The sequence below is a fragment of the Salvia hispanica genome, chromosome 2 (assembly GCF_023119035.1).
Source record: "Salvia hispanica cultivar TCC Black 2014 chromosome 2, UniMelb_Shisp_WGS_1.0, whole genome shotgun sequence".
Taxonomy (NCBI): Eukaryota; Viridiplantae; Streptophyta; class Magnoliopsida; order Lamiales; family Lamiaceae; genus Salvia; species Salvia hispanica.
Window position 1 is genome coordinate 39,984,605 of NC_062966.1, and position 24,257 is coordinate 40,008,861.

At 38.0% G+C, this 24,257-nt stretch overlaps 4 protein-coding genes across 6 annotated transcripts; 1 reads left to right on the forward strand and 3 right to left on the reverse strand.

Moving 5' to 3' along the window:
• Positions 1-777: 777 nt before the first annotated feature.
• LOC125208682 (homogentisate 1,2-dioxygenase) lies at positions 778-3,890 on the reverse strand. The gene is made up of 9 exons (XM_048108340.1): positions 3,616-3,890; positions 3,298-3,528; positions 3,090-3,169; positions 2,465-2,632; positions 2,189-2,364; positions 1,973-2,042; positions 1,698-1,852; positions 1,346-1,429; positions 778-1,175 (listed from the first exon to the last, which is right to left on the reverse strand). Exons 1-9 carry the CDS (start codon positions 3,828-3,830, stop codon positions 954-956), a joined length of 1,401 nt encoding a protein of 466 aa, XP_047964297.1. The 5' UTR covers positions 3,831-3,890; the 3' UTR covers positions 778-953.
• A 938-nt stretch (positions 3,891-4,828) lies between these two features.
• On the reverse strand, positions 4,829-9,850 carry LOC125203228 (probable E3 ubiquitin-protein ligase ZFP1). 3 transcript variants are annotated; one of them, XM_048101538.1, is made up of 7 exons: positions 9,717-9,850; positions 9,386-9,462; positions 6,590-7,279; positions 6,035-6,393; positions 5,798-5,896; positions 5,536-5,700; positions 4,829-5,149 (listed from the first exon to the last, which is right to left on the reverse strand). In XM_048101538.1, exons 3-7 carry the CDS (start codon positions 7,263-7,265, stop codon positions 5,015-5,017), a joined length of 1,434 nt encoding a protein of 477 aa, XP_047957495.1. In that variant the 5' UTR covers positions 7,266-7,279; positions 9,386-9,462; positions 9,717-9,850; the 3' UTR covers positions 4,829-5,014. The 3 variants fall into 3 exon arrangements, with proteins under 3 accessions (XP_047957495.1, XP_047957496.1, XP_047957497.1); XM_048101539.1 differs by having other exon boundaries at positions 9,703-9,822; XM_048101540.1 differs by having other exon boundaries at positions 9,750-9,796.
• A 1,547-nt stretch (positions 9,851-11,397) lies between these two features.
• LOC125207654 (RNA exonuclease 4) lies at positions 11,398-14,175 on the forward strand. Its single transcript, XM_048107088.1, has 10 exons — positions 11,398-11,564; positions 11,883-11,966; positions 12,085-12,166; positions 12,262-12,340; positions 12,692-12,776; positions 13,047-13,155; positions 13,315-13,403; positions 13,492-13,556; positions 13,644-13,722; positions 13,832-14,175. The coding sequence occupies exons 2-10, from the start codon at positions 11,904-11,906 to the stop codon at positions 13,967-13,969; spliced, it is 789 nt and encodes a 262-aa protein (XP_047963045.1). The 5' UTR covers positions 11,398-11,564; positions 11,883-11,903; the 3' UTR covers positions 13,970-14,175.
• A 5,515-nt stretch (positions 14,176-19,690) lies between these two features.
• Positions 19,691-21,140, reverse strand: LOC125204592 (serine/threonine-protein kinase-like protein At3g51990). Its single transcript, XM_048103282.1, has one exon. The coding sequence runs from the start codon at positions 21,107-21,109 to the stop codon at positions 19,739-19,741; it is 1,371 nt and encodes a 456-aa protein (XP_047959239.1). The 5' UTR covers positions 21,110-21,140; the 3' UTR covers positions 19,691-19,738.
• Between the last annotated feature and the right edge of the window lie 3,117 nt (positions 21,141-24,257).

Below are 24,257 nucleotides of genomic sequence, written 5' to 3' on the forward strand. Positions count from 1 at the left end.
ATATTGTAGATAAGACTCATCACTACATTATTCTCTCTCTTACTTTACTCTTTCTCCACTTTAACTATTTATTATATTTTTTCAAAACGAGAGCTCAAAACGAAACGCCTCTATTATTATAGAACGGAGGGAGTAGTTTTTTCTCAGACCCTGAAATTCTGAGTATTAACGAACCTGCAACTTTAAACTCTCAGTCAATTTATATAAGGTTTATTAGAGTTGGTAACTGTTAGTCAATCCATATAAGGGTGCCATGTGGATGTATTTTAATAATGGTTCAAATTAATTACTTAGAAATGTCCATAGGCCAATTGGTAGAGTGGGAACCACCAAGAAATTGAGAGAGAGAGATGCATGTGCTTGTAATTTGGGGACAAAGCAAAGAGGGGGTGGGGGCTAAGAAGTGCACATGGGGGGTGGGGTGGACATATGATTCTAACATGTCCCAGCTCATGTCTGTAGCTGCTCCACTGCCCTAACCAAATATAACTATATCACTATTTTAATTGTCACACTGAATAGTACAGTTTTCAACTCTCATTGTACTTCATTATCTACTCTGAATGTTGTTCTTGCTATCTATTCTAAGGAAAAAAAAATTATTTAGGCAATTCAATTATTTTCTTAAGGTTCTTCAATGGCAGATCCTGGTGCATGAATTCCGTTATCTAAAACTGATCCCAGTTCCGTATGGTTGAACCTAACATGCTGGGCCGGAGAGAGCATATTATATCTATCTATACAACGGACTTGTCTAATGCAAAGCCAGTCTCAATCTACAGACATAAGTTTTCACCAAATGATTGACATAAGATTATATAGCTATATTTACATCACCAGATTCTTCACCAGCAGTTGCAGTACCATTCCGTCTTAATCTACATACATCTATATACACCACTGGCCACACGAAACGCACAGCTGATTTTGCTAGTTCTTACCACTTTCAAGTCCTATGTGCCATTCTCGTTCTTTCCTTCTTGGCTATCTACTCTAAGGGGTTCACGGGTAAAGTGGGATTTCAAACCGATCCAGCATTGGTAGTATTCATGATCCATGTAGGGAGACTCGAGTGCCCACGGGCAGACCCTAGGCATCAGGCATGACTCGAACATGAAAGCCATGGTATTAGAGATTCTTTTGGGTTCTGCTTCATTTTCCATTGCAATTGTGGCCTGTTAAATTTTGATATGTCATCATGCAACTACAAAGACAAACTGTGAACTACATAGACGTGCCATCTATATCTACTAACGGGGTTTATGGCATGATCTAAAATCAACAGAGACAAGCAAACGAAACATAATTTTTGGCTTGATAAGTCTTAAAAGTGTGAGTGCATTACCTCATATGTTTTTGTATCTGGACCATGGGGAGTCATGCAACTGTGAAGGCTTGCACCGCCTGGAAGAAATCCATCAGCTTTTGCCTGATTATAAGTCAATTCATGTCAATGACAGGTAAAGGGACATGACATGCTTTCTACCTTGGTTTTCCTATTTAACTACCATTTCACTCATCAGATCATCAAGCTGTATCAAATATAGAAATAAACAACATGTACATCAACATTATCTACGCTACAAGGAGTTTGGTAAGGTAGATAACTCATGAAGTTGTATGACCTAAAATGTGTGTTCTTATCATGTTTTGTTTATTCATGTTTCCTACCAAACTGGCACTTAGTATTGGTATACCTCATATCCACCATGAATTAGACCCATGAATTCACTCATACAGTTGCGATGATAATATGGAGGGCGGAATGTGTGTTCAGCAACCAACCACCTAGGTGGAAAAATGACAAAATCAAGCAATGCCACTCCAGGTCGATCAGTAGGAGCTGTCAGAACTGCATAGAACTTTGGGGGGTTAGAAGAGAAAACAAAAATACTCGCATTTAATGAATTATCATCTAGCACGAAACTCAGGCTGTAGGAAGTAAATACAGCAATTATCATGCTAGCTATACCTGTATTTATTGATGGATCCCCGTGATCAACCAAGACAGTATTATACGGGCAAAATTTGCTTAGATCATACTGGAAACATAAAAGGCACTCATCAGGCTAGCATCAACAAAATTTATTTGACTGATTGGCTTATATATGTAGTATAATTGATGAGAAACCCCACCATACCCTTTTCACACTTACAACTATTAATAAACCCAAAATACTACTCCTACCTTATAAGGGACATAATTTCCATGCCAAGCCACCACATTGAAAGGAGAGAAATCTTGTTTTGCAGTGAAGAGTTCACCACCAAACTTCTGCACGATGGTATAACCAGGGCATGGGACATCCTCAAACCAGGCCTCAGGAACCAGAAAATCTCTCGAAGAAGCAAGACCATTAGCACCTACACTCCAAAGCACACAAAAAATACAATTTATGGATTTGTTTTCTAGCTCAACGTAACATTGCCCTACAGGGAAGTTCTGAGTATCATATGGACGCACCAATAGGTCCAAGGTCAGGAAGTTGGAAATGACTGCCAAATATTTCGGCTACGTACCCCCTTGATGGCCCATCTGGCAGATCAACAGCAAAACGGAAACCTTGAGGTATGACTACTATCTCACCGGGAGATACTTGTAACCTTCCACATTCAGTAGTGATCCACAACCCTAAATGATCAGCATAATAATGTGAGATTGGTTTATTTTACTTTTGGTAGTACTCAAACCACCTGATCAGACTGTAACGCAGCAGTAACATCACATTATCCCACACACCCTTAGTCAAACCTTTGAGTTCATTATGTCTAAGAAAGATAGTGAAAGAAGAGAGTAGATAAAGAACACAGTAGAGAAACAAAAACAGCAGAAAATACTAACAAATCACCATAACATACGCCAAGAACAAAGACATTCAGCTATCTGCAACTGTTACGAGTATACGCTTGGATTATAGTCAACGCTTTCAATAGTGAAACGAAATGAAATTCATCCAGACTATGTTTATCTGTTTCCCGTATATCATTAGTACCAATCAGGATATTGTTATTGTATCTCCTCCCTGAGTAAATTAGCATTTAGAAAGCACACATTAATTACTAAACTATGTACAGTTATCATTACTTACTTCCTTGCTGAGGAACAATCAAAAAGTCTCCATCTGCGCTACAAAATGCGTAGTTATCCATTGATACATTGGCAGCATACCTACAAGCATTCTAAGCATTTGAGTCTTCAAAAGTTCACCCCTTCTTCCATCTCAATATGAGGAATACAATAATGAGAACAAATCATTAACAGCTGATTCCTAAGCTGAGTTATAGAATACCAATTACATGTGAATTGCAAAACCATGCCGAAGATACGAGCTGCCAGCGCCGCACACGGTGTACAATCCGTCGACGAAGTCAGTCGGCGCCTCCGGAACATCCGCCGGCTTCCACCGCAGCTGAGTCGGCGTGGCGGAGCTGTTCGACCGATCGAACTCGCTCACGAGCTTCACGTGATCGGGAACCCTAGGTCGGAACGGCTCATGCGTAACGGACGGCTTCACGCGATACAGCCAGCTGCGTGCACCAAAAACGCCAAATCGTCAGCGAAAAACAGCAATTGATTCCGAGATGCGAAGGCAATTAGCTGGAATTGACTACGACCTGCGCTGATTGTGCTTGCGTGGAGAGGTGAAGGATGTGCCAGAGATCTGCTCGGCGTAGAGGCCGTAGGGGCAGAGGAGGGGGCTGTTCTGGCCGCGGGGGAGAGCTCCGGAGACCGCCTCCGACGAGAAGTGGTTGCCGAAGCCGGAGTGGTAGATCAGCTCGGCCGGAAAGGGCGTCCGCGCCGGCGCGGTGTTGGTTTCTTCGGCAGACATTGTTGGTTTAGTGAAGGATAGCAGAGAAAGTGTATGGGAAAATGCTCAAATTAGGAATTTCATGCGTGTGGATCAGTTAGACTGGAGACGACTACTCTGCTTTCGACACGTGCCTCTTAAATTGAATTTTTTTTTTCTTTTAATCAATTTGATGCTATTATGGATATAGAAGTAGATAATACTACTATGTACTCCTATATGTAAGGGATAATTACACTGCAAAACATTTCACCAATGTTTTAATCGAGTACAAAATATTTTAAGTTAATAAATATCATACAAATTTTTTTATTAGTGTTTCAAATTAATACATTCCATTTAAAAATCACTAACATCATTATTTTTTCTTGTTTTTCATCCTTTTCGACTCTAAAATTAGCTACGAATATTAGCTGAAAGTTAAATGTGAATTCATTGCTTGATAAAATGCTCATACAGCAATGCATAAAGTATTATTTAGAGAAATAATATCATATTTTTTAGGCATAATTTTGGAAAAATATAAGAAAAAGTAATAGTGTTAGTAATTTTAGATGGAATGTACTAATTCATAACACTAATTAAATTTTTTGTATGATATTTGTTAATTTAAAACATTTTGTACTCAATTGAAACATTGGTTTTGGATGTAAATTGTAATTACCCCCTATATAAACTAAATTAGGTGAAAGATTATAGGCCAATTTTTCTAATCGAAGAATTGTTACATCGAATTTACAAGCACGTTTTAGTAATGGATTTATCGATATTGGTCACTCCAAGACTGCGAAGTAAAAGTGCAATTTCTTTTTTGTTGTAAATCATTTGTTCAGAAGTTAATTTTTGTTATAAATATAGATTTTCTCTATATTTCTGCATCAATTACTTCAATGGAAACCGTTTGACAATTAAATTGAAAATTTTGTCTATAACTTGGGACATCCCAAACCCAAAAAGGAATACAAGGTAGTAATTTGTAAATCTAATTTTAAACAAGTTCAAAACATGGCAAGTTAAAATTATAGTACAATTTAAACACTGCATTTCATGAATAACCACAGCAAACAAATGGGTCTATACAATTTGGGGGAGTCATATTTTTGCATGTATATACAAAAATATAATACATGAATCAAGTAAGTCTTGATTATAGAATAATTACCAAGGGTTTTTAAATGCAAGAGGTTCAAACTTTCAGGCCAACGTCAGTCGGCTCTCAGAGCCGGGGATTTGCATACAGGGCAACTATTCTTCACCAGCAACCACTTCTTGATGCAGTCACTGTGGTATTCATGGCCGCATCCGAGGGTTCCGATCTTTTGTTCAGGTTCGTAATCGCTCTAAGATAGAGAACCCGAATCAGTCGTCACGATGGTAGAAGATCATATTTCACTAATCAAATCAAGATCATTGAAACATCCATGCTAGTAGCAAAATGGACTTAATTGAAATAAATTAGGATACAAGAATAACTGCATTGATTGTAAATCATAGCATTTCGACGTCCCAAGTTAAATGAGTCATTTCCTCTTTTGCAAAAATCATCCCTTTTTAATCTCTTTTTACTTGTCTACTTTAGAGTCTATCTCCCTAACTCACTAAACATCACTTTCTTAAATCCCAGGCCGAAAAGAAACGCACCAATTAACTTGGCCAGACAGACCGAGACTGAAACAACGCTGAGAATAAATACAGTTTAAACTCATCAGACAGTTGTAAAATATACCTGGCATACAACACAAAAGTTAGTTCTTTGCAGATCATTTGTCGCTTCAAGCTCGACACGAGTTGGGGACAGTTTAAAAGTTCGTACTTTCAAATTATTTTGAACGAATTCCTGCGATAATCCAGTGCCAACACTGCCCATCTGTTCTCCCAATGCAAGAAGCTCCTGCAAGTACGATGTCAAATTCGAAACCTTAGAAAATAGAACCCAATTAGTGAATCAGATATGCCTAATTTGGGGGGAATTTGAACTCCCCAATTACCTCATAAGACATGTGATCTATATCCAAACGTAGATCTCGGTGCTGATCAACGGTAGCTCCAATTTCATGATGGCCAGAAATCTCAAGCAGCGCAACTTCCTAAACATGATCGCAAACAGGAAAGGTTAACAATCACCATAACTTCACAGTGTCTATATCTCACGAGCACAGCTTATGACCAACATGTATATCTTGAAAACGAGAGCTGAAGTGGAAAGGGGGATAAAAAAAAGTTACATCTTCAGGCAAAACTCTTAAATGAGGAAGGTTGCGATGTCTGATGTTTGGATCAATTATGATTTCTCTTCGGTGAGGCCTGTACAACCGAAAACCTGTGGGTGGAACAGGCGCCAGAAATGTAGGCCCAACATCTGCTACATCTAGAGTAGGATTTATGCCTGTATTCAACGAACTATTCGTGGGGATCCTATTTGATGGGCGATTAACAGTGAGCAGTTGCAACGGTTGAGTTGGATGGTGTTGGCTAGGATGACCTGGAGCATATGGAGGATGCATAAAGCCAGCTGGAGCTCTGTTTATGGCTCTTAACGGATAACCTTGTACACCGGCTTCAACACACACTCCATTCGCACTAGCTGATACGTCAAGAGAAACAGATAGAGATACAAAGGCGTAAGAATAAAATGGAGTGAGACACATCAAGATATAGAGGAAAACACTGAAAAAAATAATAAATGAGAGATACAATGCTACATACATGTTTTAACGTAAGAGCTACACAATTACCAAGTCCATATGGTAAATTACAAGAATGTGGCCAGGCAGCATTACCGTTGTTCGGATGAAAATTGCTATCCAACCAAGGGTTGCCGGGCAATGGAACGGGTGGCGCGATATAGTTTCCATGGATCGCACGATTAGCATTATGAGCCTGGACAGACTGCACTCCTACCATACTCACATTATTCCCACCATATTCAAGAGGCACAAAACTGGTCGTGTTAGCCCGAGTAATATCAGGCTCAGCTGGCCTAGCAATTATAGGGGTAACCGAAGAACTAGGGCCAGCTGAAGCATTTTGATGGTAATAATTAGGAACCCCACGGACGCCATCTGAGCAGGGCATGTTTCTGCAGTAGCTGTCTGTAGGAAGACCAACAATCCCATGAGTTGTTGACAACGGAAATTGATCGGGAGCCCCATGATTTACTTGTACAGGAAAATCTCTTCTTCCAGACGGCGGTGCCAAAAATGGATTATATTGAGGTGGGACGCCATTGTATGGTGCCATACCATAGAAGACAGTATTATCATGATAATCTGGCATCGGATGAATGTTGAAATTACACTGGCTTCCTGGAGCAGGAACAACCGGCTGAAGGTTAGTCTGAGGGAAGTTCGGGACACTGGGATAAAAGATGTAAGGGTCAGGGGGTTGCTGGCCGGGGCCTTGATCGTTTTCTAGATCAATCATATGTCTCATGAACTGAATATTCCGATGCCCCATGTCCACTCAGGTGCCTATACAAAACAGATACAACAATACATATAAGCATGGTCGTTCAGACATATCTTTAGTTTTACCATCAGTTTATTCAGTAATTGACAAGAGACCAAGCATAGCAAAAAGGTTTTAATCAGACAGACTTTGAGTTACGATAGTATGTACTATGTACAAATTAGTTTATTGGAGTCTTTATTTCGATCAGCATTGTCTCATAGAAAAATAAAACCTATTCAGCGCAGCTAATATATAAAGAAAAAAGAATGCAACTTTATCCACCAAACAGCAGGCAAAATAAACCGACAAACTGAGACATAAAGGGGAAGAAACGGATACCATTAGGAAACTGATATATAGAAGTGAAACTGCATAAAGTTTATTTTCTAGTCGAAGATAGCATTAAGAACAAAAGAGAACCAGAGTAGTTATCAATGTTAAAATCCATACTTTAAAGTATAATCATGAGTTTACCAATCAGAGGATTTGGTTAGAAAATAGTTAAATTTTAGTGTTTAAGGTAAATAATACTACTAGAAAAGATGGGAAAAGGAACAAATTAGACAGCAAATTTTTACCCTGGGATATTATTCAACAGAAACCAAGAAAGTAGTACTCAATTTCAAGCTCTGACAAGACACACAAACATAAGCATGTATGTATATATGTAGCATGTGTTCATGTACAGGCTGAAGATGGTTAGTGATAACAACATTAATGATTATATGTTAATATTGAGCACAGGAAAAGATTAATTTGCTTTAAAAGTATTAATAACATGTCTGAGCTGGCCCATTAATAACTAGATTTGGCAAATAGAGAATTTTCAATCAGAATCAACTATCAAGCAATAAACAAAAGCCTAAATTACTGAACGAATGCATTTTTCACCCCAAAAATACTGAACGAATGCATTTTTCACCCCAAAATACTGAACCTTTCCACTTTAATTTGAAGTTTTCACATTTGGAAACCTTCTAAAAAATTTAATGAAAACAGAGTTTGTCGTGTTCACTTCTTTTAGCTCATAACCCTAGATTAAACTCCTATATCTGTCAAAAGGACCAGTTACCATATGATACGAAATCACAAATTGTTCGACATAGGGGGTGGAAGGAATTAGTTAAAGTTGTTTTATTCATTTATGCATTGAAGTTTCTTTTTGGGCTAGTCTCGTATTCAATTGTCTCCAGACCCAAAGGTATATCATATAAATACTGGAAATACATTAGATTGGTTCAGGAAGAATAAATTTTGATTCAGCTATAATTTTGGGCAGGGAATTTTTCCTTAGGGAACCTTCTACGTTTTTGGTTTTCCGGTTTGTTTCCCAATCCAAGTATTAAGTGTTAATCTCTTGTTTCATACACACAAGTACTATTATCCATATCTACCACCATATCAATTTCCAAATTTACATACACAAAATAATGACCAATCTATATTTCAAATTTTCAATTGCAAAATTATTCCACACATCCTCCTTCTGAAGTAGATTTGACAGAAATAAGCTAACACGACAAGAAATCCCAAAAATATATTTTGAACAACTTCATTTACACGGCATAAGATCTGGATGTCTTAAAATCGAGGGTGAAAGTAGATGTGCTTAAAATGGCGTGTCCTGGAAACTGAGGGACCCAGCCACAAATCCCTTATGTTTACAATCAACGCACATAATTAACTACTAAGATACAGCTACGTTGATATAACGGTCTCAGCAAGTCCAGATTTTCATCAATGTACCAAGTCTGGTAGAATTATTGAAGTCCTAGTACAATCCTTTCGATAAACCAAATTAACTGCCATTCCAAGAACCATTAATCTATAACTCAGAAGTTCTATCACATACTGCTTGGAAAGAACAAGAAAACAGCTAATCGTTTCGGAAATGGAAATAATTTGTGCATCTACATTTCATATCTTCAGTCAATCTTCTTCTTTTCCACTAGAAATGGAGCATGCTATAAAAGATAGCCATATTGAACCAAAACCACATAATTAACCAATACAGGGACAGATATGAAACAGGTGATGAAGATCCAAGTACCATCATCTAAGCTAAAAAAACACTTAAAATGTTAAAAAAAAACATCAAATGTAAAACAGAAATGAAAAAAACTAACCTTTTATCATGTAAAAGCCCCAAAAGCTCCAATCTTTGATAGCCACAATAAATCAATTAAATAGCAACTTACAACTCCTGCAAAGAGCAAAACCAGAAAAGGGGGGCGAAAACCCTAATCAAGAAACATGCATGAGCAGTGATTAATGATCATCAAAACTGCAATTCAATCAAAATTGACCAAGACTATGCCCTTAATAGCAAAATGTATGCATTTGCATAAATGTACAAGTGCGTAGAAAACTGAAGTCGGGGGATTATCGGAAAGATGGAAAAACTGTATTTTTAAATATTATTTCAATTGTTGATCATAATTACCCCAAAAAACTAACCAAATTGAAGGGTGAAGAGAGGATGAAGATTACGGATCTGAAGGAAAGATGGGTTTCCTGCAATTTGGAGAGAAAGGGAGTTTTAATGAAAAATCAGAAGTAAATTATAATCTCCCTTGATGTTTATAATGATGGTTAATGTTTTACCTTTTATGGATTCCTTGTGTACGTATGTTCATAGAGGATGTTACGTCATACTTTGGGCATCATTATCTTTCCAATCCATTTTTCTCATTTCTTCAACGTTTTTTTTTTTATTATTTCATCTGTTTAATTTAATGTTTAAGTTATTTTCACTTTTTATTACTCTTTTTCAATTTTTGGGAGTAGACAAAATAAAAATTGATATTTTAGTCTAGAAATTGGAAGCATGTGTTTATAGCTTATCTAGTGACATTAAGGGATATGATGTTAATTTTTCATTGATAAAAATTAACAGTTCACTTTTTTTATACTATGATAAATTTGATTATAGTAATATTTTTAGTATTCTATTAACAAATTACACAAAACTTGGGGAGGAAGGTTAGCTTGAGGGGCAATTGTTAGAAACTGAATCGAGACTTAAATTAATTAGATGTTTCCTAAATATACATGTGTGTCGAAAGTGCAATCGGAAAAAATGATGAGTACTAAAACAATGTTGTTTGAACATAAGTACGAAGTACTATATAATTTGTCTATAAATACACAATTATTTTAGATTTTATAAAATTTACCCATAATTTTGATACTTTCAAGAATTTCACCATATTTTAAAGTTAAGAGAAAAAGCAGGAAATATTGACAGTTTGTTTATTTATAGGCAAATAACTCATTCGCATATGCTACCATTTTTCGCCAGAGCATCCCCGCACATCTTTCACTCTGCCTCCACCGTTGTTTACTCCTCATCCGGTCTTTGTTGTCCTCCACTTCAAGATTGTTGCTTAGCCTCATCGTTGAACCCTACCTCCTCGGATTTATAAAAACTTAAATGGAGCATATACAACCCACCCAACGACATAGTTACTACTAGTATAAGATAGTTAATCATCAATATCTATGCATTAAAATATATTATTCAAATTTAGATATTCTTTAAATGGATGAATAAACATAAAATTTAGAGATCCGTTATAATGAATAAGAACCCCAAACCATTAACCACATTATCATCAGGCTTACACACACACACTATTTCGGTTATTGTTTAAGGGTTTATGGATTTAGGCAAAAGTAAAAGTTGATGAAATTGCAAAATGAAATTTATAGTCAAGTGAAAAACTAGAAATGTCGCAAGTCGTGGTTATTTTCCATCTTCTGTCACCCGCTAATAGGTCATCTAGAATCAATATCTTGTCGAGCTGTCATGCCCATGGGTTGCTCTCTACCACCATTTTTTGACGGAGCATCCCCTTGCATCATCCACCCCCACCCACCGCCTCCTCCGGCCTATCGTCTTCTATGTTAGAGTCGTTGCTCAACTCCACTGGCGGCTCTTCAATAGGTAGCACAAGAGTTCGCCTTAATTATATAGTAATAGTAATTAATAATTAATCAGATTTTCTTAAATGGAGCATGTACACATAATTAATTATTAATTACATGACATTAAATTTTACTATATGTATGAAAACATTTTATTCAAATTTATAATATTATTATATTATAATTATATTCAATAGGGTTTAGGGCTTAGGCAAGAACAGAACTCAAATCAAATTGCACAACTGAATTTTGAAGTAGACAGAAAACCAGAACCGCCGCCGCCGCCCGCCCGCCCGTCCCGCGCCTTTGCTCCGACTGTCGGAGCTTCCGTCTCCGTCAAGAAGGCAGCAATCTCGTCTCTCAGCTCCGGCCTTCACAGTCAGTCACCTCACCAACTCACCTCCATTTCTTCAAATTTCGATTAGACTCTAATTTTTAATCTTAGGGTTTGATGAGCTGGACTAGTTTTTTTATTTTTTGTGATTTAGGAACATTCTAGGCATCATTTGTATTTTGCAGCTGATCTTTTATGTTGATGATTTTGTTGGGCAATAGAAATTTGGTACTAGTATTTGTTTGGTTTGATTAATCGATCAAGTCCCCCTTTTCGGCTTTGGTGTGCAATTAAAAAAAATTCAAAGCTTGTTGTGAAAGGACTTTTTGGAGTGACTGTTGATTTGATAAATTTTAAAACAGGAGGGCTGAAGTGAAGGGGAAATGGCAACCAAACTCAAGAAGCCTAGCAAAATTCTTAACCCCAACTGGACTCAGCTTCAGGAGGTACTCTTCTCGTTCGTGCACTTTGAATTTGTTATACTTGTGCATGTGCTATAGAATTGAATTCAGTTCGAATCGTTTTTTTTAACTCATAAAATGCGTGCACGTGTATTTTATGCAGAGGCTGAAAATCAATGGCTCCGAGAATAATTTTTCCAAGCACTCAAATAAGTCGAACACAGAAACGTCGAAAAGCATATTAGGTATCCGGTTTCTTTATTCTTGTGTTTGTATATGTGTGTGCTGTTTGTGAGGGGAACATTTTGTTAAGATTTGAGTTATGTTTTGGGATGAATAGGGAAGCGGAAGGAGAGGTCGAATGAGGAGCCACAAGCTCCAAAACCAAATCCGTTGATTCCTGTTTCATCTGACTGCAGGTTAATTTCATTGCTGATGAAGTTTGGTATATTTGGGTGGAATTGAGGTTACTACTAGTTATTTAATGGTGTACAAATATCCAACTGAGTTTCTGTTGAAACGTGAATGCAACAAGGCATGTTTTGGTATTGAGTATTAATATTTCGACTAAAGTGTAAAACAAATGCGGTGTTTGTTTATAAAGAAGTCTGGGAATCTAATATTATTATAGAAAATCGACAATGATTTGTAACTTCTGTTTAGGTTAGCTGGCTAGTGGAATCGTTTTATCCTGCTTCTTCATGATTTTCTGCATGGTGTTTGGTTTATGTTCCATTCGTTTATGTTCCATACTCATACTACCCTGGCAGTCTCACAGATACGGTTGCTATGGATTGTGAAATGGTTGGTGTTAGCTCACTGGGAAACAAGAGTGCTCTTGGACGAGTTACGCTGGTACTTTTTCCTTGTTCTGCTTTTCTAATACGGAGTACCATGCAATGAATATTTCAAACACTGATGCCATGAAGCATGTACCGATTCAGATTGCTATCATGTGCACTCTGCCACTGTAGAGTCTCATCCTCTGGGTTGGGTTCGATGATGTACATTCATCGTTTGATATCTTGTAGTTTAGTCCTGTGTTTTCACTTGACATATGTATCTTGACATGATGTGGACACACATTACTCGTTTGGTTACTGAATCAACGTTAGTGTATGGCAGGTAAACAAATGGGGAAATGTTGTGTATGACGAGTATGTACGCCCACTGGAATATGTTGTTGATTTCCGTACTGAAATAAGTGGGATTCGGCCGCGTGACTTGAAAAAGGGTAGGTATTTTATATTTTGCAATCAATTATTCAAATTTTGTATTGTTTCGACACTAGTAGAATATTTTTCCTCGTGTTTTTAGTTTTCAATAAGGTGCAATTCACACTTCAGTTTACTCTTGACTTACAAATTTGATCACATTTCTGTTGTCTTTGCAGCTAAAGATTTCAATGTTGTTCAAAAGAAAGTAGCAGAGATGGTCGAGGGCAAGATCCTTGTAGGTCATGCGCTGCACAATGATCTTAAGGTAAGTTTTTGCTGCGGACTTTACATTTACACCATTTGGCTGATCCAAATACTCATTTTAAGCCTATATGCCTTGATGTTTTGGGTAGGCATTGCTGTTGACACATCCAAAGAAGGATATACGAGATACAGCCCAATATGCTCCATTTCTGAAGTAACTCTTGCCAACTGTGTGATCTTGTTTGTATAATGTGTGCAAATCGGCATGACTCATATTTTTGATGTGTTGTGGATTAACCAGGGAAGGACGGAGTCGCTCCTTGAAGCACCTTGCGGCTGAATTTCTCAGTGTTGATATTCAAAACGGCGAGCACTGTCCGGTTAGACTTTCTCCTAGTTCGATATCAGTCTTATAGTGCATTTTGTGTGGATATATTTGACAGTTTGATATTTGTGGGCATTATTCACTCTGTTTTCATTCTTTTTCAGGTCGAAGATGCCCGGGCAGCGATGATACTTTACCAGAGAAACAGGAAACAATGGGAGAAGAGCGCCAAGGATTTCAAGAGACTCAAGGAAAAACAGAAGAAACGGAAGCCCAAAAAGAAGAAATTTACAGAAGGGTAAAAGCTCAAACTCATTCATTAATCAGAAAGTTAGAAATTATTATCTCATTATACCAAATAATCTTCCTGGACGATGGAAATGTCTTTGGTGGTGTTGTATCTTTTATTTTACTTATTTATTCTTATTCACATCCAAGATTATTCTAATCAACATACATATTTATGTTATTTAATTTAAAGTTATTTAATTTTATGTGGAATAGTACATTTCCGATCTTTAAATTCTAAGTATATAATAAAGTGAGATTTTTTTTTTTTTGGATAGTATTGAAACATGTTTTTATATATTTATGTGGAGTATGTAATAAGTTTTTATATTATATTTCCTCTTTTAATCCCTAGTAGCACATTTTCCTTTATTTGTAGTATATTTATTCTGATAACACATTTTTAATGATATGCATCATTATCTCCTCCTTTATATGTGGTACTATCTTATTCTGATTAACACATTTTTAATGATATGCATCATTATCTCCTCTTTTTTCTCTGTTTTATTTTATTTTACTCAACTCACCAAAAAATAAAATTAGATAAAATTGTTTGCCGAATATGAAATACTTTATAATTTAAAATGGGATGGGCAAAATATATTTCTCTTTTTGTTATTGTTTGTAATGTTTTGAATTGTTTACATATTCTTAACTATAAACATCATTATATTTCCTTTGTCCTTTTTTTAATCCACTCATATTAAAATTTATTTCATTATTTAAAAATCTTACAACATGTGCATAACACGAGAGATAATACTAGCTAGTTAAGAGTTTAAGCTAAACCGAACCGAATCGAAAAATTGAAAAAAATGAGTCAAATTTTAAATTTCTATTTGGTTCGGATTGGACAAGGTATTCAATTTCCGATTGGGTTTAAATCGGGTATTCGATTGTCGACTATTTTGCTCACCCTGACCTGACACGGTCAATAGTAGGGGTGTCAAAATGGATATCGGGAATTGGATACCCGATATCCAAACTCGAAATATCGGATAATTGGATACCCCATACCTGATTTTTCGGGTTTTGGGTTTCGGGATCGGGTTCGGGTATTGGATTTTTGGATTATCAACTCGATACCCGATCGGGTATATCCAAATTACACGATTTTTTATATTTTATTTTTAAATTTAATAAATAATGTATTTATTCCGTTATTAAAAAATTAAATGATTAAAAGTATTCCCGTAATCCTTTACTCTTAAATCATATTTCAGGTTAATGTATGAATTGTGATGTTTATTATTGGATGAAAAAGGGTGTTATAACTTTATGAATTTTATAATTCTAAAAATTTGTAGTAGTTTTTTTCTCTTAAATTCGAATTACTCTAAGTTTGTATCAAATTCGAACTACAAGTTTGTAGCTAATTTTCTTAAAGAAATAATAAAATAAAATAAAAATCTAAAATCGGGATTGGATACACAATTTTTCGGGACTTGATACCTGAGTCGGGTATCTAGGTACCTAAAATCATTTTCGAATCGGGTATCAGGTATTAGATTTTAGAAAATTCGGGATCGGGTACCTGATATTTTTGCATCGTATATCCGTGAGTACCCGATTTGACGGGCCTAGTCAATAGTCTTCATTATATTTTATAAATGGGCCTCAATATTTAGTTTTCAGCCCATTAAAAATGAACTCAAATCATGCGCATTTGACTCAATCAAACCCTAATTTCTTCTCTCTCCAGACATTTATACAAACCTGCTCCTCCATCAATCTCTTGTCCTGGATCGGTGATGTCTCTGTACTGAGGTCCGAAATTTTCTTTCTCCCTTCACTTCCTACTTTGGTCGGCGTATTACCGCTTCGATTTAAAATATCGATTCTATGTATCTCTAATTCTTTGTCCGACTTATTTTGGTCAAAAATTGCTTTCTCCGATTTTATTTTTAAATTTAATAAATAATGTATTTATTTTTTAATTTCGTCACTTTTATATACGCGTTCCACTCTAAAAGTTTCAAATTCAAAACCTTCCCGCTCATTCTTGCCCTACAAGTTTCGTCGCTTGCTCTGCAATGTCGATTCTTGCGAATGTTGTATTCATTTTGGGCTTTTACTCTGTTTTGGCACTCACATTTCCCTCTTCCTCACTTTCCTCACCCTCTCCCCCCAATTCCTCCACTGCTCTCAGCCCCAATTCCGGCACCCGTCGCACTAGCAATTCCGCCGCTGCTCGCTTCCCCAATTCCGGTACCCCTCGCTTCCCCAATTCCATCACCGCTCGCACCCCCCATTCTGGGCTTCCACCTCTCGGACAGCCTCAGACATTCTCCGCCGGGCAGTCCCTAGGGTTTCAGGCTTCCTCCCCTGGGCAGTACATAGGGTTTCGGACTAACTCCTCTGGTCAGTCCCTATGGTTTAGGGCTTCTGCATCTCTACAGCCTCTAGGGTTTGGGGCTTCTACATCTTTGCAGCCTCTAGGATAGGGGGATTCTACATCTCTGCAGCCTCTAGGGTTTGAGGCTTCTACATCTCTGCAGCCTCTAGGGATTGAGGCTTCTACATCTCTACAGCCTCTAGGGTTTGAGGCTTCTACATCTCTACAGCCTCTAGGATATGGGGCTTCTACATCTCTGCAGCCTCTAGGATATGGGGCTTCTACATCTCTGCAGCCTCTAGGGTTTGAGGCTTCTACATCTCTGCGGCCTCTAGGGTTTGAGGCTTCTACATCTCTACGGCCTCTAGGGTTTGAGGCTTCTACATCTCTACAGCCTCTAGGATATGGGGCTTCTACATCTCTGCAGCCTCTAGGATATGGGGCTTCTACATCTCTGCAGCCTCTAGGGTTTGAGGCTTCTACATCTCTGCAGCCTCCAGGGTTTGAGGCTTCTACATCTCTACAGCCTCTAGGGTTTGAGGCTTCTACATCTCTACAGCCTCTAGGATATGGGGCTTCTACATCTCTACAGCCTCTAGGGTTTGAGGCTTCTACATCTTTGCGGCCTCTAGGATATGGGGATTCTACATCTCTGCAGCCTCTAGGGTTTGAGGCTTCTACATCTCTACAGCCTCTAGGATATGGGGCTTCTACATCTCTGCAGCCTCTAGGGTTTGAGGCTTCTACATCTCTGCAGCCTCTAGGGTTTGAGGCTTCTACATCTCTACAGCCTCTAGGATATGGGGCTTCTACATCTCTACAGCCTCTAGGGTTTGGGGATTCTACATCTCTGCAGCCTCTAGGATATGGGGATTCTACATCTCTGCAGCCTCTAGGGTTTGAGGCTTCTACATCTCTACAGCCTCTAGGGTTTGAGGCTTCTACATCTCTACAACCTCTAGGATATGGGGCTTCTACATCTCTGCAGCCTCTAGGATATGGGGCTTCTACATCTCTACAGCCTCTAGGGTTTGGGGCGTCTACATCTCTGCAGCCTCTACCGATTGAAGATTCATCCTTTGGGCAGCCTCTACCAATTGAAGATTCATCCTTTTGGCAGCCTCTACCGATTGAAGATTCATCCTTTGGGCAGCCTCTAGGGGTCGGGGCTTCATCCTCTCGGTTTGGTCTGCCTCTAGAGTTTGGGCCGTCCTCCTCTTGGCAGCCTCTACCGATTGAAGATTCATCCTCTGGGCAGCCTCTAGGGGTCGGGGCTTCATCCTCTCGGTTTGGTCTGCCTCTAGAGTTTGGGCCGTCCTCCTCTTGGCAGCCTCTACCGATTGAAGATTCATCATCTGGGCAGCCTCTAGGGGTCGGGGCTTCGTCGTCTCGGTTTGGTCTGCCTCTAGAGTTTGGGCCGTCCTCCTCTCGGCAGCCTCTACCGATTGAAGATTCATCATCTGGGCAGCCTCTAGGATTCGGGGCTTCATCCTCCCGATTTGGTCTGCCTTTAGAGTTTGGACCGTCCTCCTCTCGGCAGCCTCTACCGATTGAAGATTCATCATCTGGGCAGCCTCTAGGATTCGGGGCTTCATCCTCCCGGTTTGGTCTGCCTCTAGAGTTTGGGGCGTCCTCTTCTCGGCAGCCTCTACCGATTGAAGATTCATCATCTAGGCAGCCTCTAGGATTCGGGGCTTCATCCTCTCGGTTTGGTCTGCCTCTAGAGTTTGGGGCGTCCTCTTCTCGGCAGCCTCTACCGATTGAAGATTCATCATCTGGGCAGCCTCTAGGATTCGGGGCTTCATCCTCTCGCTCTGGCACGATCCCTCCCCTCCACCCTCGCCGGTATAAGTTGTAAATAAATTGTAAATAAATTGATGGTAGGTCATACCGGTATAAGTTGTAAATAAATTGATGTCTATGGATAATAACACGGGAACTGATACACAATTGGTAAAGTAAGAGAGATGAGAAGAATTGTAGATTAAGTAGCATTAGTGGATAATGTGACCCATATTATTATTAGTATTTAATGAATTTTAATGGCGGGCCATATCGGTATAAGTTGTAAATAAGTTGATGTATATGGATAAAGAGTTGGAGACAACTTTCTATAAATGAAAATGCTCATATTTTGGGGACAGACGAAAATGAAAAATTCACATATTTTTATGGGACAGATGTAGTATTACCTTCAAAATACGACAGCGAAAATTAGTCTCATTTTATAAATGAAAACTTTCTTTAGTACTTTACCCACTTCTTTTTTCTTGTATTTCTTATTTTTTCTCATCATCTCTTACTTTTTGCTCCTATTTCGTCTACTTTTTCTCTAATCTCTCTTGTTTGATCAATATCTCATTAAATGCTGCCCACAGTGAAACAATTTTTTGTAGACATAAGAAATAGAAAAGAACAAATTAAAATATACTTAATTCAAAATAATTAGTTTTTTAGTTAAATATATTAAGTGAACTAATGATGATACGATGTTGTAAGACTCATAAGTATAAATAAATATAATAAATTTTGAATAAATATGGTTGATTGAATTATAAATTTCTATTTACTAATCAATTTCCATAATAATATGAAAATTAGTAAAACCAATGTAACATTTTCAAAATTAATACTTCATCCGTCCTATGAAGTCTGAGACTAACAAAATACTGATAGATGAAATAAAATTTATATGGTGTTCATAGTTAAAACTTAAATCTATGATTCAAATTCGTCCTAACAATGAGTTTATAAGTTTTCATGGTATAGAACTACATTCTAATGGTGCAATAGTTCCATCACATATTTTTTCAATATTTCTATCATGTTTATAAATTACTGGTCGTTGATGCAATTTTTTTTGCATTGTACAAAAAATTTTATTTATAATTTTATGATTACATAGCAATTGTATAAAATCCGCGTCTCTTTAAAAGTTCATATTATTAAAACACTGAAAAAGTATTTAACAGTGTATAATAGCTATAAAATAAATAAATTAAATCACTAGCATTTAAATTAAGTTTTTATTCTAACCGAAATTATGAGAAGCCATATCCCATATGACAAATAGCAAAATTTTTGAAGTTTATGATTACAAAGCAGAGTAAAGAATACAAGTTTGTGTTAAAATGACAACCCTTCTTAAATTAACACCGTAACACTGCTTATACAGCAATATTATAAACGCTACACAGCAATATTACAAACACTACACAACAATCTATAGATTGTTGTATAGTGTGTCGAATATTGCTGGATAAAGATCAACAAATTGTTGACCGTCTTTTTCCAGATTTTTTTTCCACATGACAGCTTATTATTCGTCCACGTGTACAAATAATTGGCTAGGAATAGTGGTATGGTGTTATTTTAAAGGTGGTGGCACCCTAAAATGCTCCGAGAATACATATTATATCAAAGATGATGAATATTGATAGATTGTCTAATTTGTTAAGAGTGTGTGTGTTTTTTCTTCATCAAAATCTACTACTCCTAGTAACTTGGAGTCCTCCCATTTTACACTCCCAACCGCAATCACATTACTCCCAACGATCCTCCCTCCGTTGATCAATCTCCTACTCCTCACCACACCCATCGACTTCGACTTACTCAGCCTCACCATAGACATCTTCACACCGAATCCCGCCCTCTTCCCGCTCCCAAAATCCAAACCCTCCTCAAATTCAATCTCCCTCTCCGCCCCGATCGACTTCGATCTCGCCTCACTCGACACCGCGCCGTTGCTGCCGCCGCCGCCGTCTAGCGCCTCGTACTTCGTCGCCCGCCGCCGTACGCTCGCGCACGACGTCCTCCTCGATCCGGCCTTCATCCTCCTGTGCACGCTCTCCAGGCACTCCACCGCCTCCGCCATCGCCGGCCGCTCCTCCGCCGCGCCCCCCACGCACCGCGCCGCCAGCGCCGCCATCCGCCGCAGCGCCTCCGCGTCGTGCGGCGCTCCGATCCTCGGATCGCAGATCGCGTCGAGGTTGCCGGATCCGATCTCCGGCGCCGCCCACTCCACCACCGACGGCGGGCTGTGGCCCACGTCGATCGCGTGCCTGCCGCTGATCATCTCCAGCAGGAGGATCCCGAAGCTGAACACGTCGGATTTGGCGCTGAGGTCCCCCGGCGCGAGATAGCACGGGTCCAGGTACCCCAGCGTCCCGGCCGGGGGAGCGGACCGGACCCGAGCGTCCTCCACGTGTCCCCTCAGCGCCAGCCCGAAGTCGCTGACCCGAGAGTTGAAATCGCTGTCGATTAGGACGTTCGATGACTTTATATCGCGGTGGATGATCGGCGGCTGGGACGAGTGGAGGAATTGAACCGCCCGAGCCACCTGCAGCGCGAACCGGGTTCGCTTCACCCACCCGGGCGGTCGGCCCGGGCCGTGGAGCTGGTCGAATAGCGAACCGTTCGGCATGTACTCGACCACGATCAGTTTGTGCTGATCCGGATCCGACCCGAACCCGATTAGGTTCACTAACCGGGGGTGGTAGATTCTCGAGAGAATCTCCACCTCGTTGTCGGCGGGACTGGAGCGGTTTCCAGTCCCGCCGACAACTTTGGTCTTTTTCACGGCCGCAGTAAGGCCGAGCTCGCGGAGCTCGGCCTTGTACACCGAGCCGTGGCTGCCCTTCCCGAGCAATTTGGCGGGAGAGAAGCCGTCGGTGGCGGAGTGGAGGTCGGAGAAGTCGAACTCGGCGAGCTTGAATGGGCGGCGGCGGTTCCTTTTGGGATTCTTTGATAGTAATTCGAAGTTGTAGGAATCGCAAATGGCAATGGCCGATTTGTTATTGCAAGAGAAATAGCCCATGATTGAAAAATGTAGGAAGAAAATTAAGATTATAGTAGTAATGTGTGTAATGAAATGGCATGCCTAAAGAAGTGATGAATTGGTGAGGTTTTTATTGATTTTAGGCCTTTTACAGCTTTTGTTGGTCTTGAAATAAGAGCGGTGGGTAGTGTGAATAAATTCAAAAAACTAAGGGAAAAGGGCATTATTGCATTATTTGATTTGAGATATGGGAATATTGAAATGGAAAGGTGAAGAAGTGGGTAGTGATTTAATATGAATAAATTTGATTTAAGAGCTATAATGTGTGCATTTTTTCCATATAAAGGCGTGCAGTTGCAGCGGGCGCTTTAAAAGAGATGGGGTCGAGATGCCTCCCTCATTTCGGACCATTTTTTACTTTTTCCTTCTTTTTATTGTTTTATTAAGGGCTTTTTATATATAGAAAAGTAGTAGTGCTAATTATTTGAGGGATTTTAATAAATCAATCAATTTAGGTTCGTCGTGACGGATTGAGGTGGAGTTGGAGCATCGAGCGATTCAGCCGTCGGCCTATGATTGTTGCCAAAATGCTCTATTAAGTGGCAGTCGCCGATGCCTTGTAAAGTACTGTATCGTTGATGTTGTTGTTGTGGCCGCCGATGAGCGGTGACAGTGGAACGTGACGACTGAAATAGATGGGAGAGAGAGGTTCATGTGTGTGAGCATGAGAGACAAGAGAGAGTGTGCCGAGAGATGTAACAAAGCGAGAGTTGAAAGAGGTAGAAATTGTTATACCACCTATATCTCAAATTAATAGGGATAATTTCTTTAGATTGAAAAATAGTACTCCCTCCGTTCCATAGTAGTAGAGGCATTTCTTTTCGGCACGGAGATTAAGAAAAAGTTGTGTTAGGTGAGTTAAGTAAATGAAGAATAAAGTAGGAAATGAAAAAGGTAGAGAGATGTAGAGAGAATAAAGTAAGAGAGAGTAAAGTAGATGTGGAAAAATGTGTTGACTTTTACCAAAAAAGGAAATGACTCTACTACTATGAAACGTACCAAAATGGCAAAATGACTCTACTACTATGGAACGGAGGGAGTAGTACTAAAAAGCTAAAATTAATTGAGACATTTGTTTTTGGTCGAAATTTGAAAGTTAATGAGAATTATTTAGTAAGTTAAGTAGTGAGTAAATAAATAAGAAAATTATATAAAAGAGATTTATTATTGTCAAGAGAAAACAAATGTTACTCCAATCTATATTGGGAAGTTTGACTGATGAATTACTTACCTTATCCCAGTACGGAATCATTTATCTTGAAACCGTCTTAATAATGAATCACTTATCTTATCCTAATAAGAAATTAATTATTTTGAAACCATCTAAATAAAGAATCACTTAACTTGAGATCCAGGTATTACTGTAATGGAAATAAAATGGAAAAATAGTAGTTATTAATTAATTTGGATGGGCAACATAATGGACCTCCTAAGTGGGCTATCATTTTGGGCTTAATTAATTAAACTAATTAATTAGGATGGGCAACAATGGATCGATACTTTATTTTTTTTTATTAAATATGAATGAGTCCTATCACTAAATCAAACTTGAATTTTTACTCCATCCATTTCCCACTAATTGACACAGATTAATTTGATATGGATTTTAAGAAATATAGTGGGAAATGAGTGTAAAAAGTTAGTGGAATGTGAGTCCTACTTTTATATAATAATTTTATAATAAAATAGTGAAATGTGTTAGTGGAATGTGTGATCCATTATGAAAAATAGTAGTAAAAAATAAGTGGAGTAATTAAGGACGGACAAAAAAGGAAATTGATGCCCATTAGCAGGGGACGGAAGGAGTATTAATCATTCTTATTATGTAGGTTTCACATTCAAGTCTATCATACTTCAGTATTTGTTTTTCACTATGAAATTTTATATAATATTTACGTTGTGAGTTAACGAAGATATAATGAAATAAAAGTGAAAAAAATAGAGATGTATTATTTTTATTTTAAAAATTATTTTACTTTTAATAAGAGACAAGGAGTAACATAAACTTTTAAAAATCAGTTTAAGGTTTACCGATAAGATAGAGAAATGGGCTGAAAGATAGTATCCATCAATGAAATAGGAATAAAAATTTTATTTAAGTAAAAGATGATGGGCTGAAATTGATTTGGGCTCATATTATGGGAGTACTATTTGTTACTATAAAAATACTCAACATCATGTACTCCATATTGAACGTTAATTTATTATTTTCATGATCAAATTTAAATAACTGATATATTTATACAGTCATTTAACCTTAAATGTATATATACTATAATTTAATTTTAATTTTCTTTTACTAACTTAATTTGATATCTACGTAGTATATAAATCTTTATTTACCGCATACTGAAATATCATGAAAATGTGACCAATGGAATACTTTCTAGGCACTATGGCATCTTTTTATAATAGAAAATGGAATATTATAATGATGGCATTGAATTTTGGAGGTGGCAGCCTTTGCCCCATTTGACTGTAATTTCATTATCTTTATTCATTCAACAATTGTTGCTTCTGTGTTTTCCAATGTTGAACCTCACATGTCTATCATAACCTCTTTTGCTACATAGACATATACATACAAACACAATGCTACACCCCACCCTGTCCACATTCTTCATTTATTTAAATTCCCAAATTATCTAATCTTTTTTCATGTGATTGCAAGATTATTGATTGGGATTGAGGCACATGTGTAGATTGCGTATTCTAATACTATACTCTAATTGTAACTCACCTTGTTACATGACTATACAACACAGAATGTCCCCATTTATGAATCCACAAATAATATACTTAACTAATTATGTCCTTTTAGAATAACTAATTCAAATGTTTGTTAGTATTTCATTATTGTGAGTAGTGTTGCACAAATAGATGGGGAAAAGTGACAAAGAATACGCTGTCCTTGATTAAGCGTATGAAATAATTTTGAAAAACAAGTATACACAAACAAGTGGTTCATGCCAAAACTAGATAATAACCCCCACCTAATACATTAGGATTATGTTCATTTTGTTATACAATATAATAGTGAAATAGTATAGTATATAATAATTAAAATAGTAGTACAAAGAGATAAAACTCAGAACTAAACCGGATGTTTTTTTCTTGTTGTTTGGTA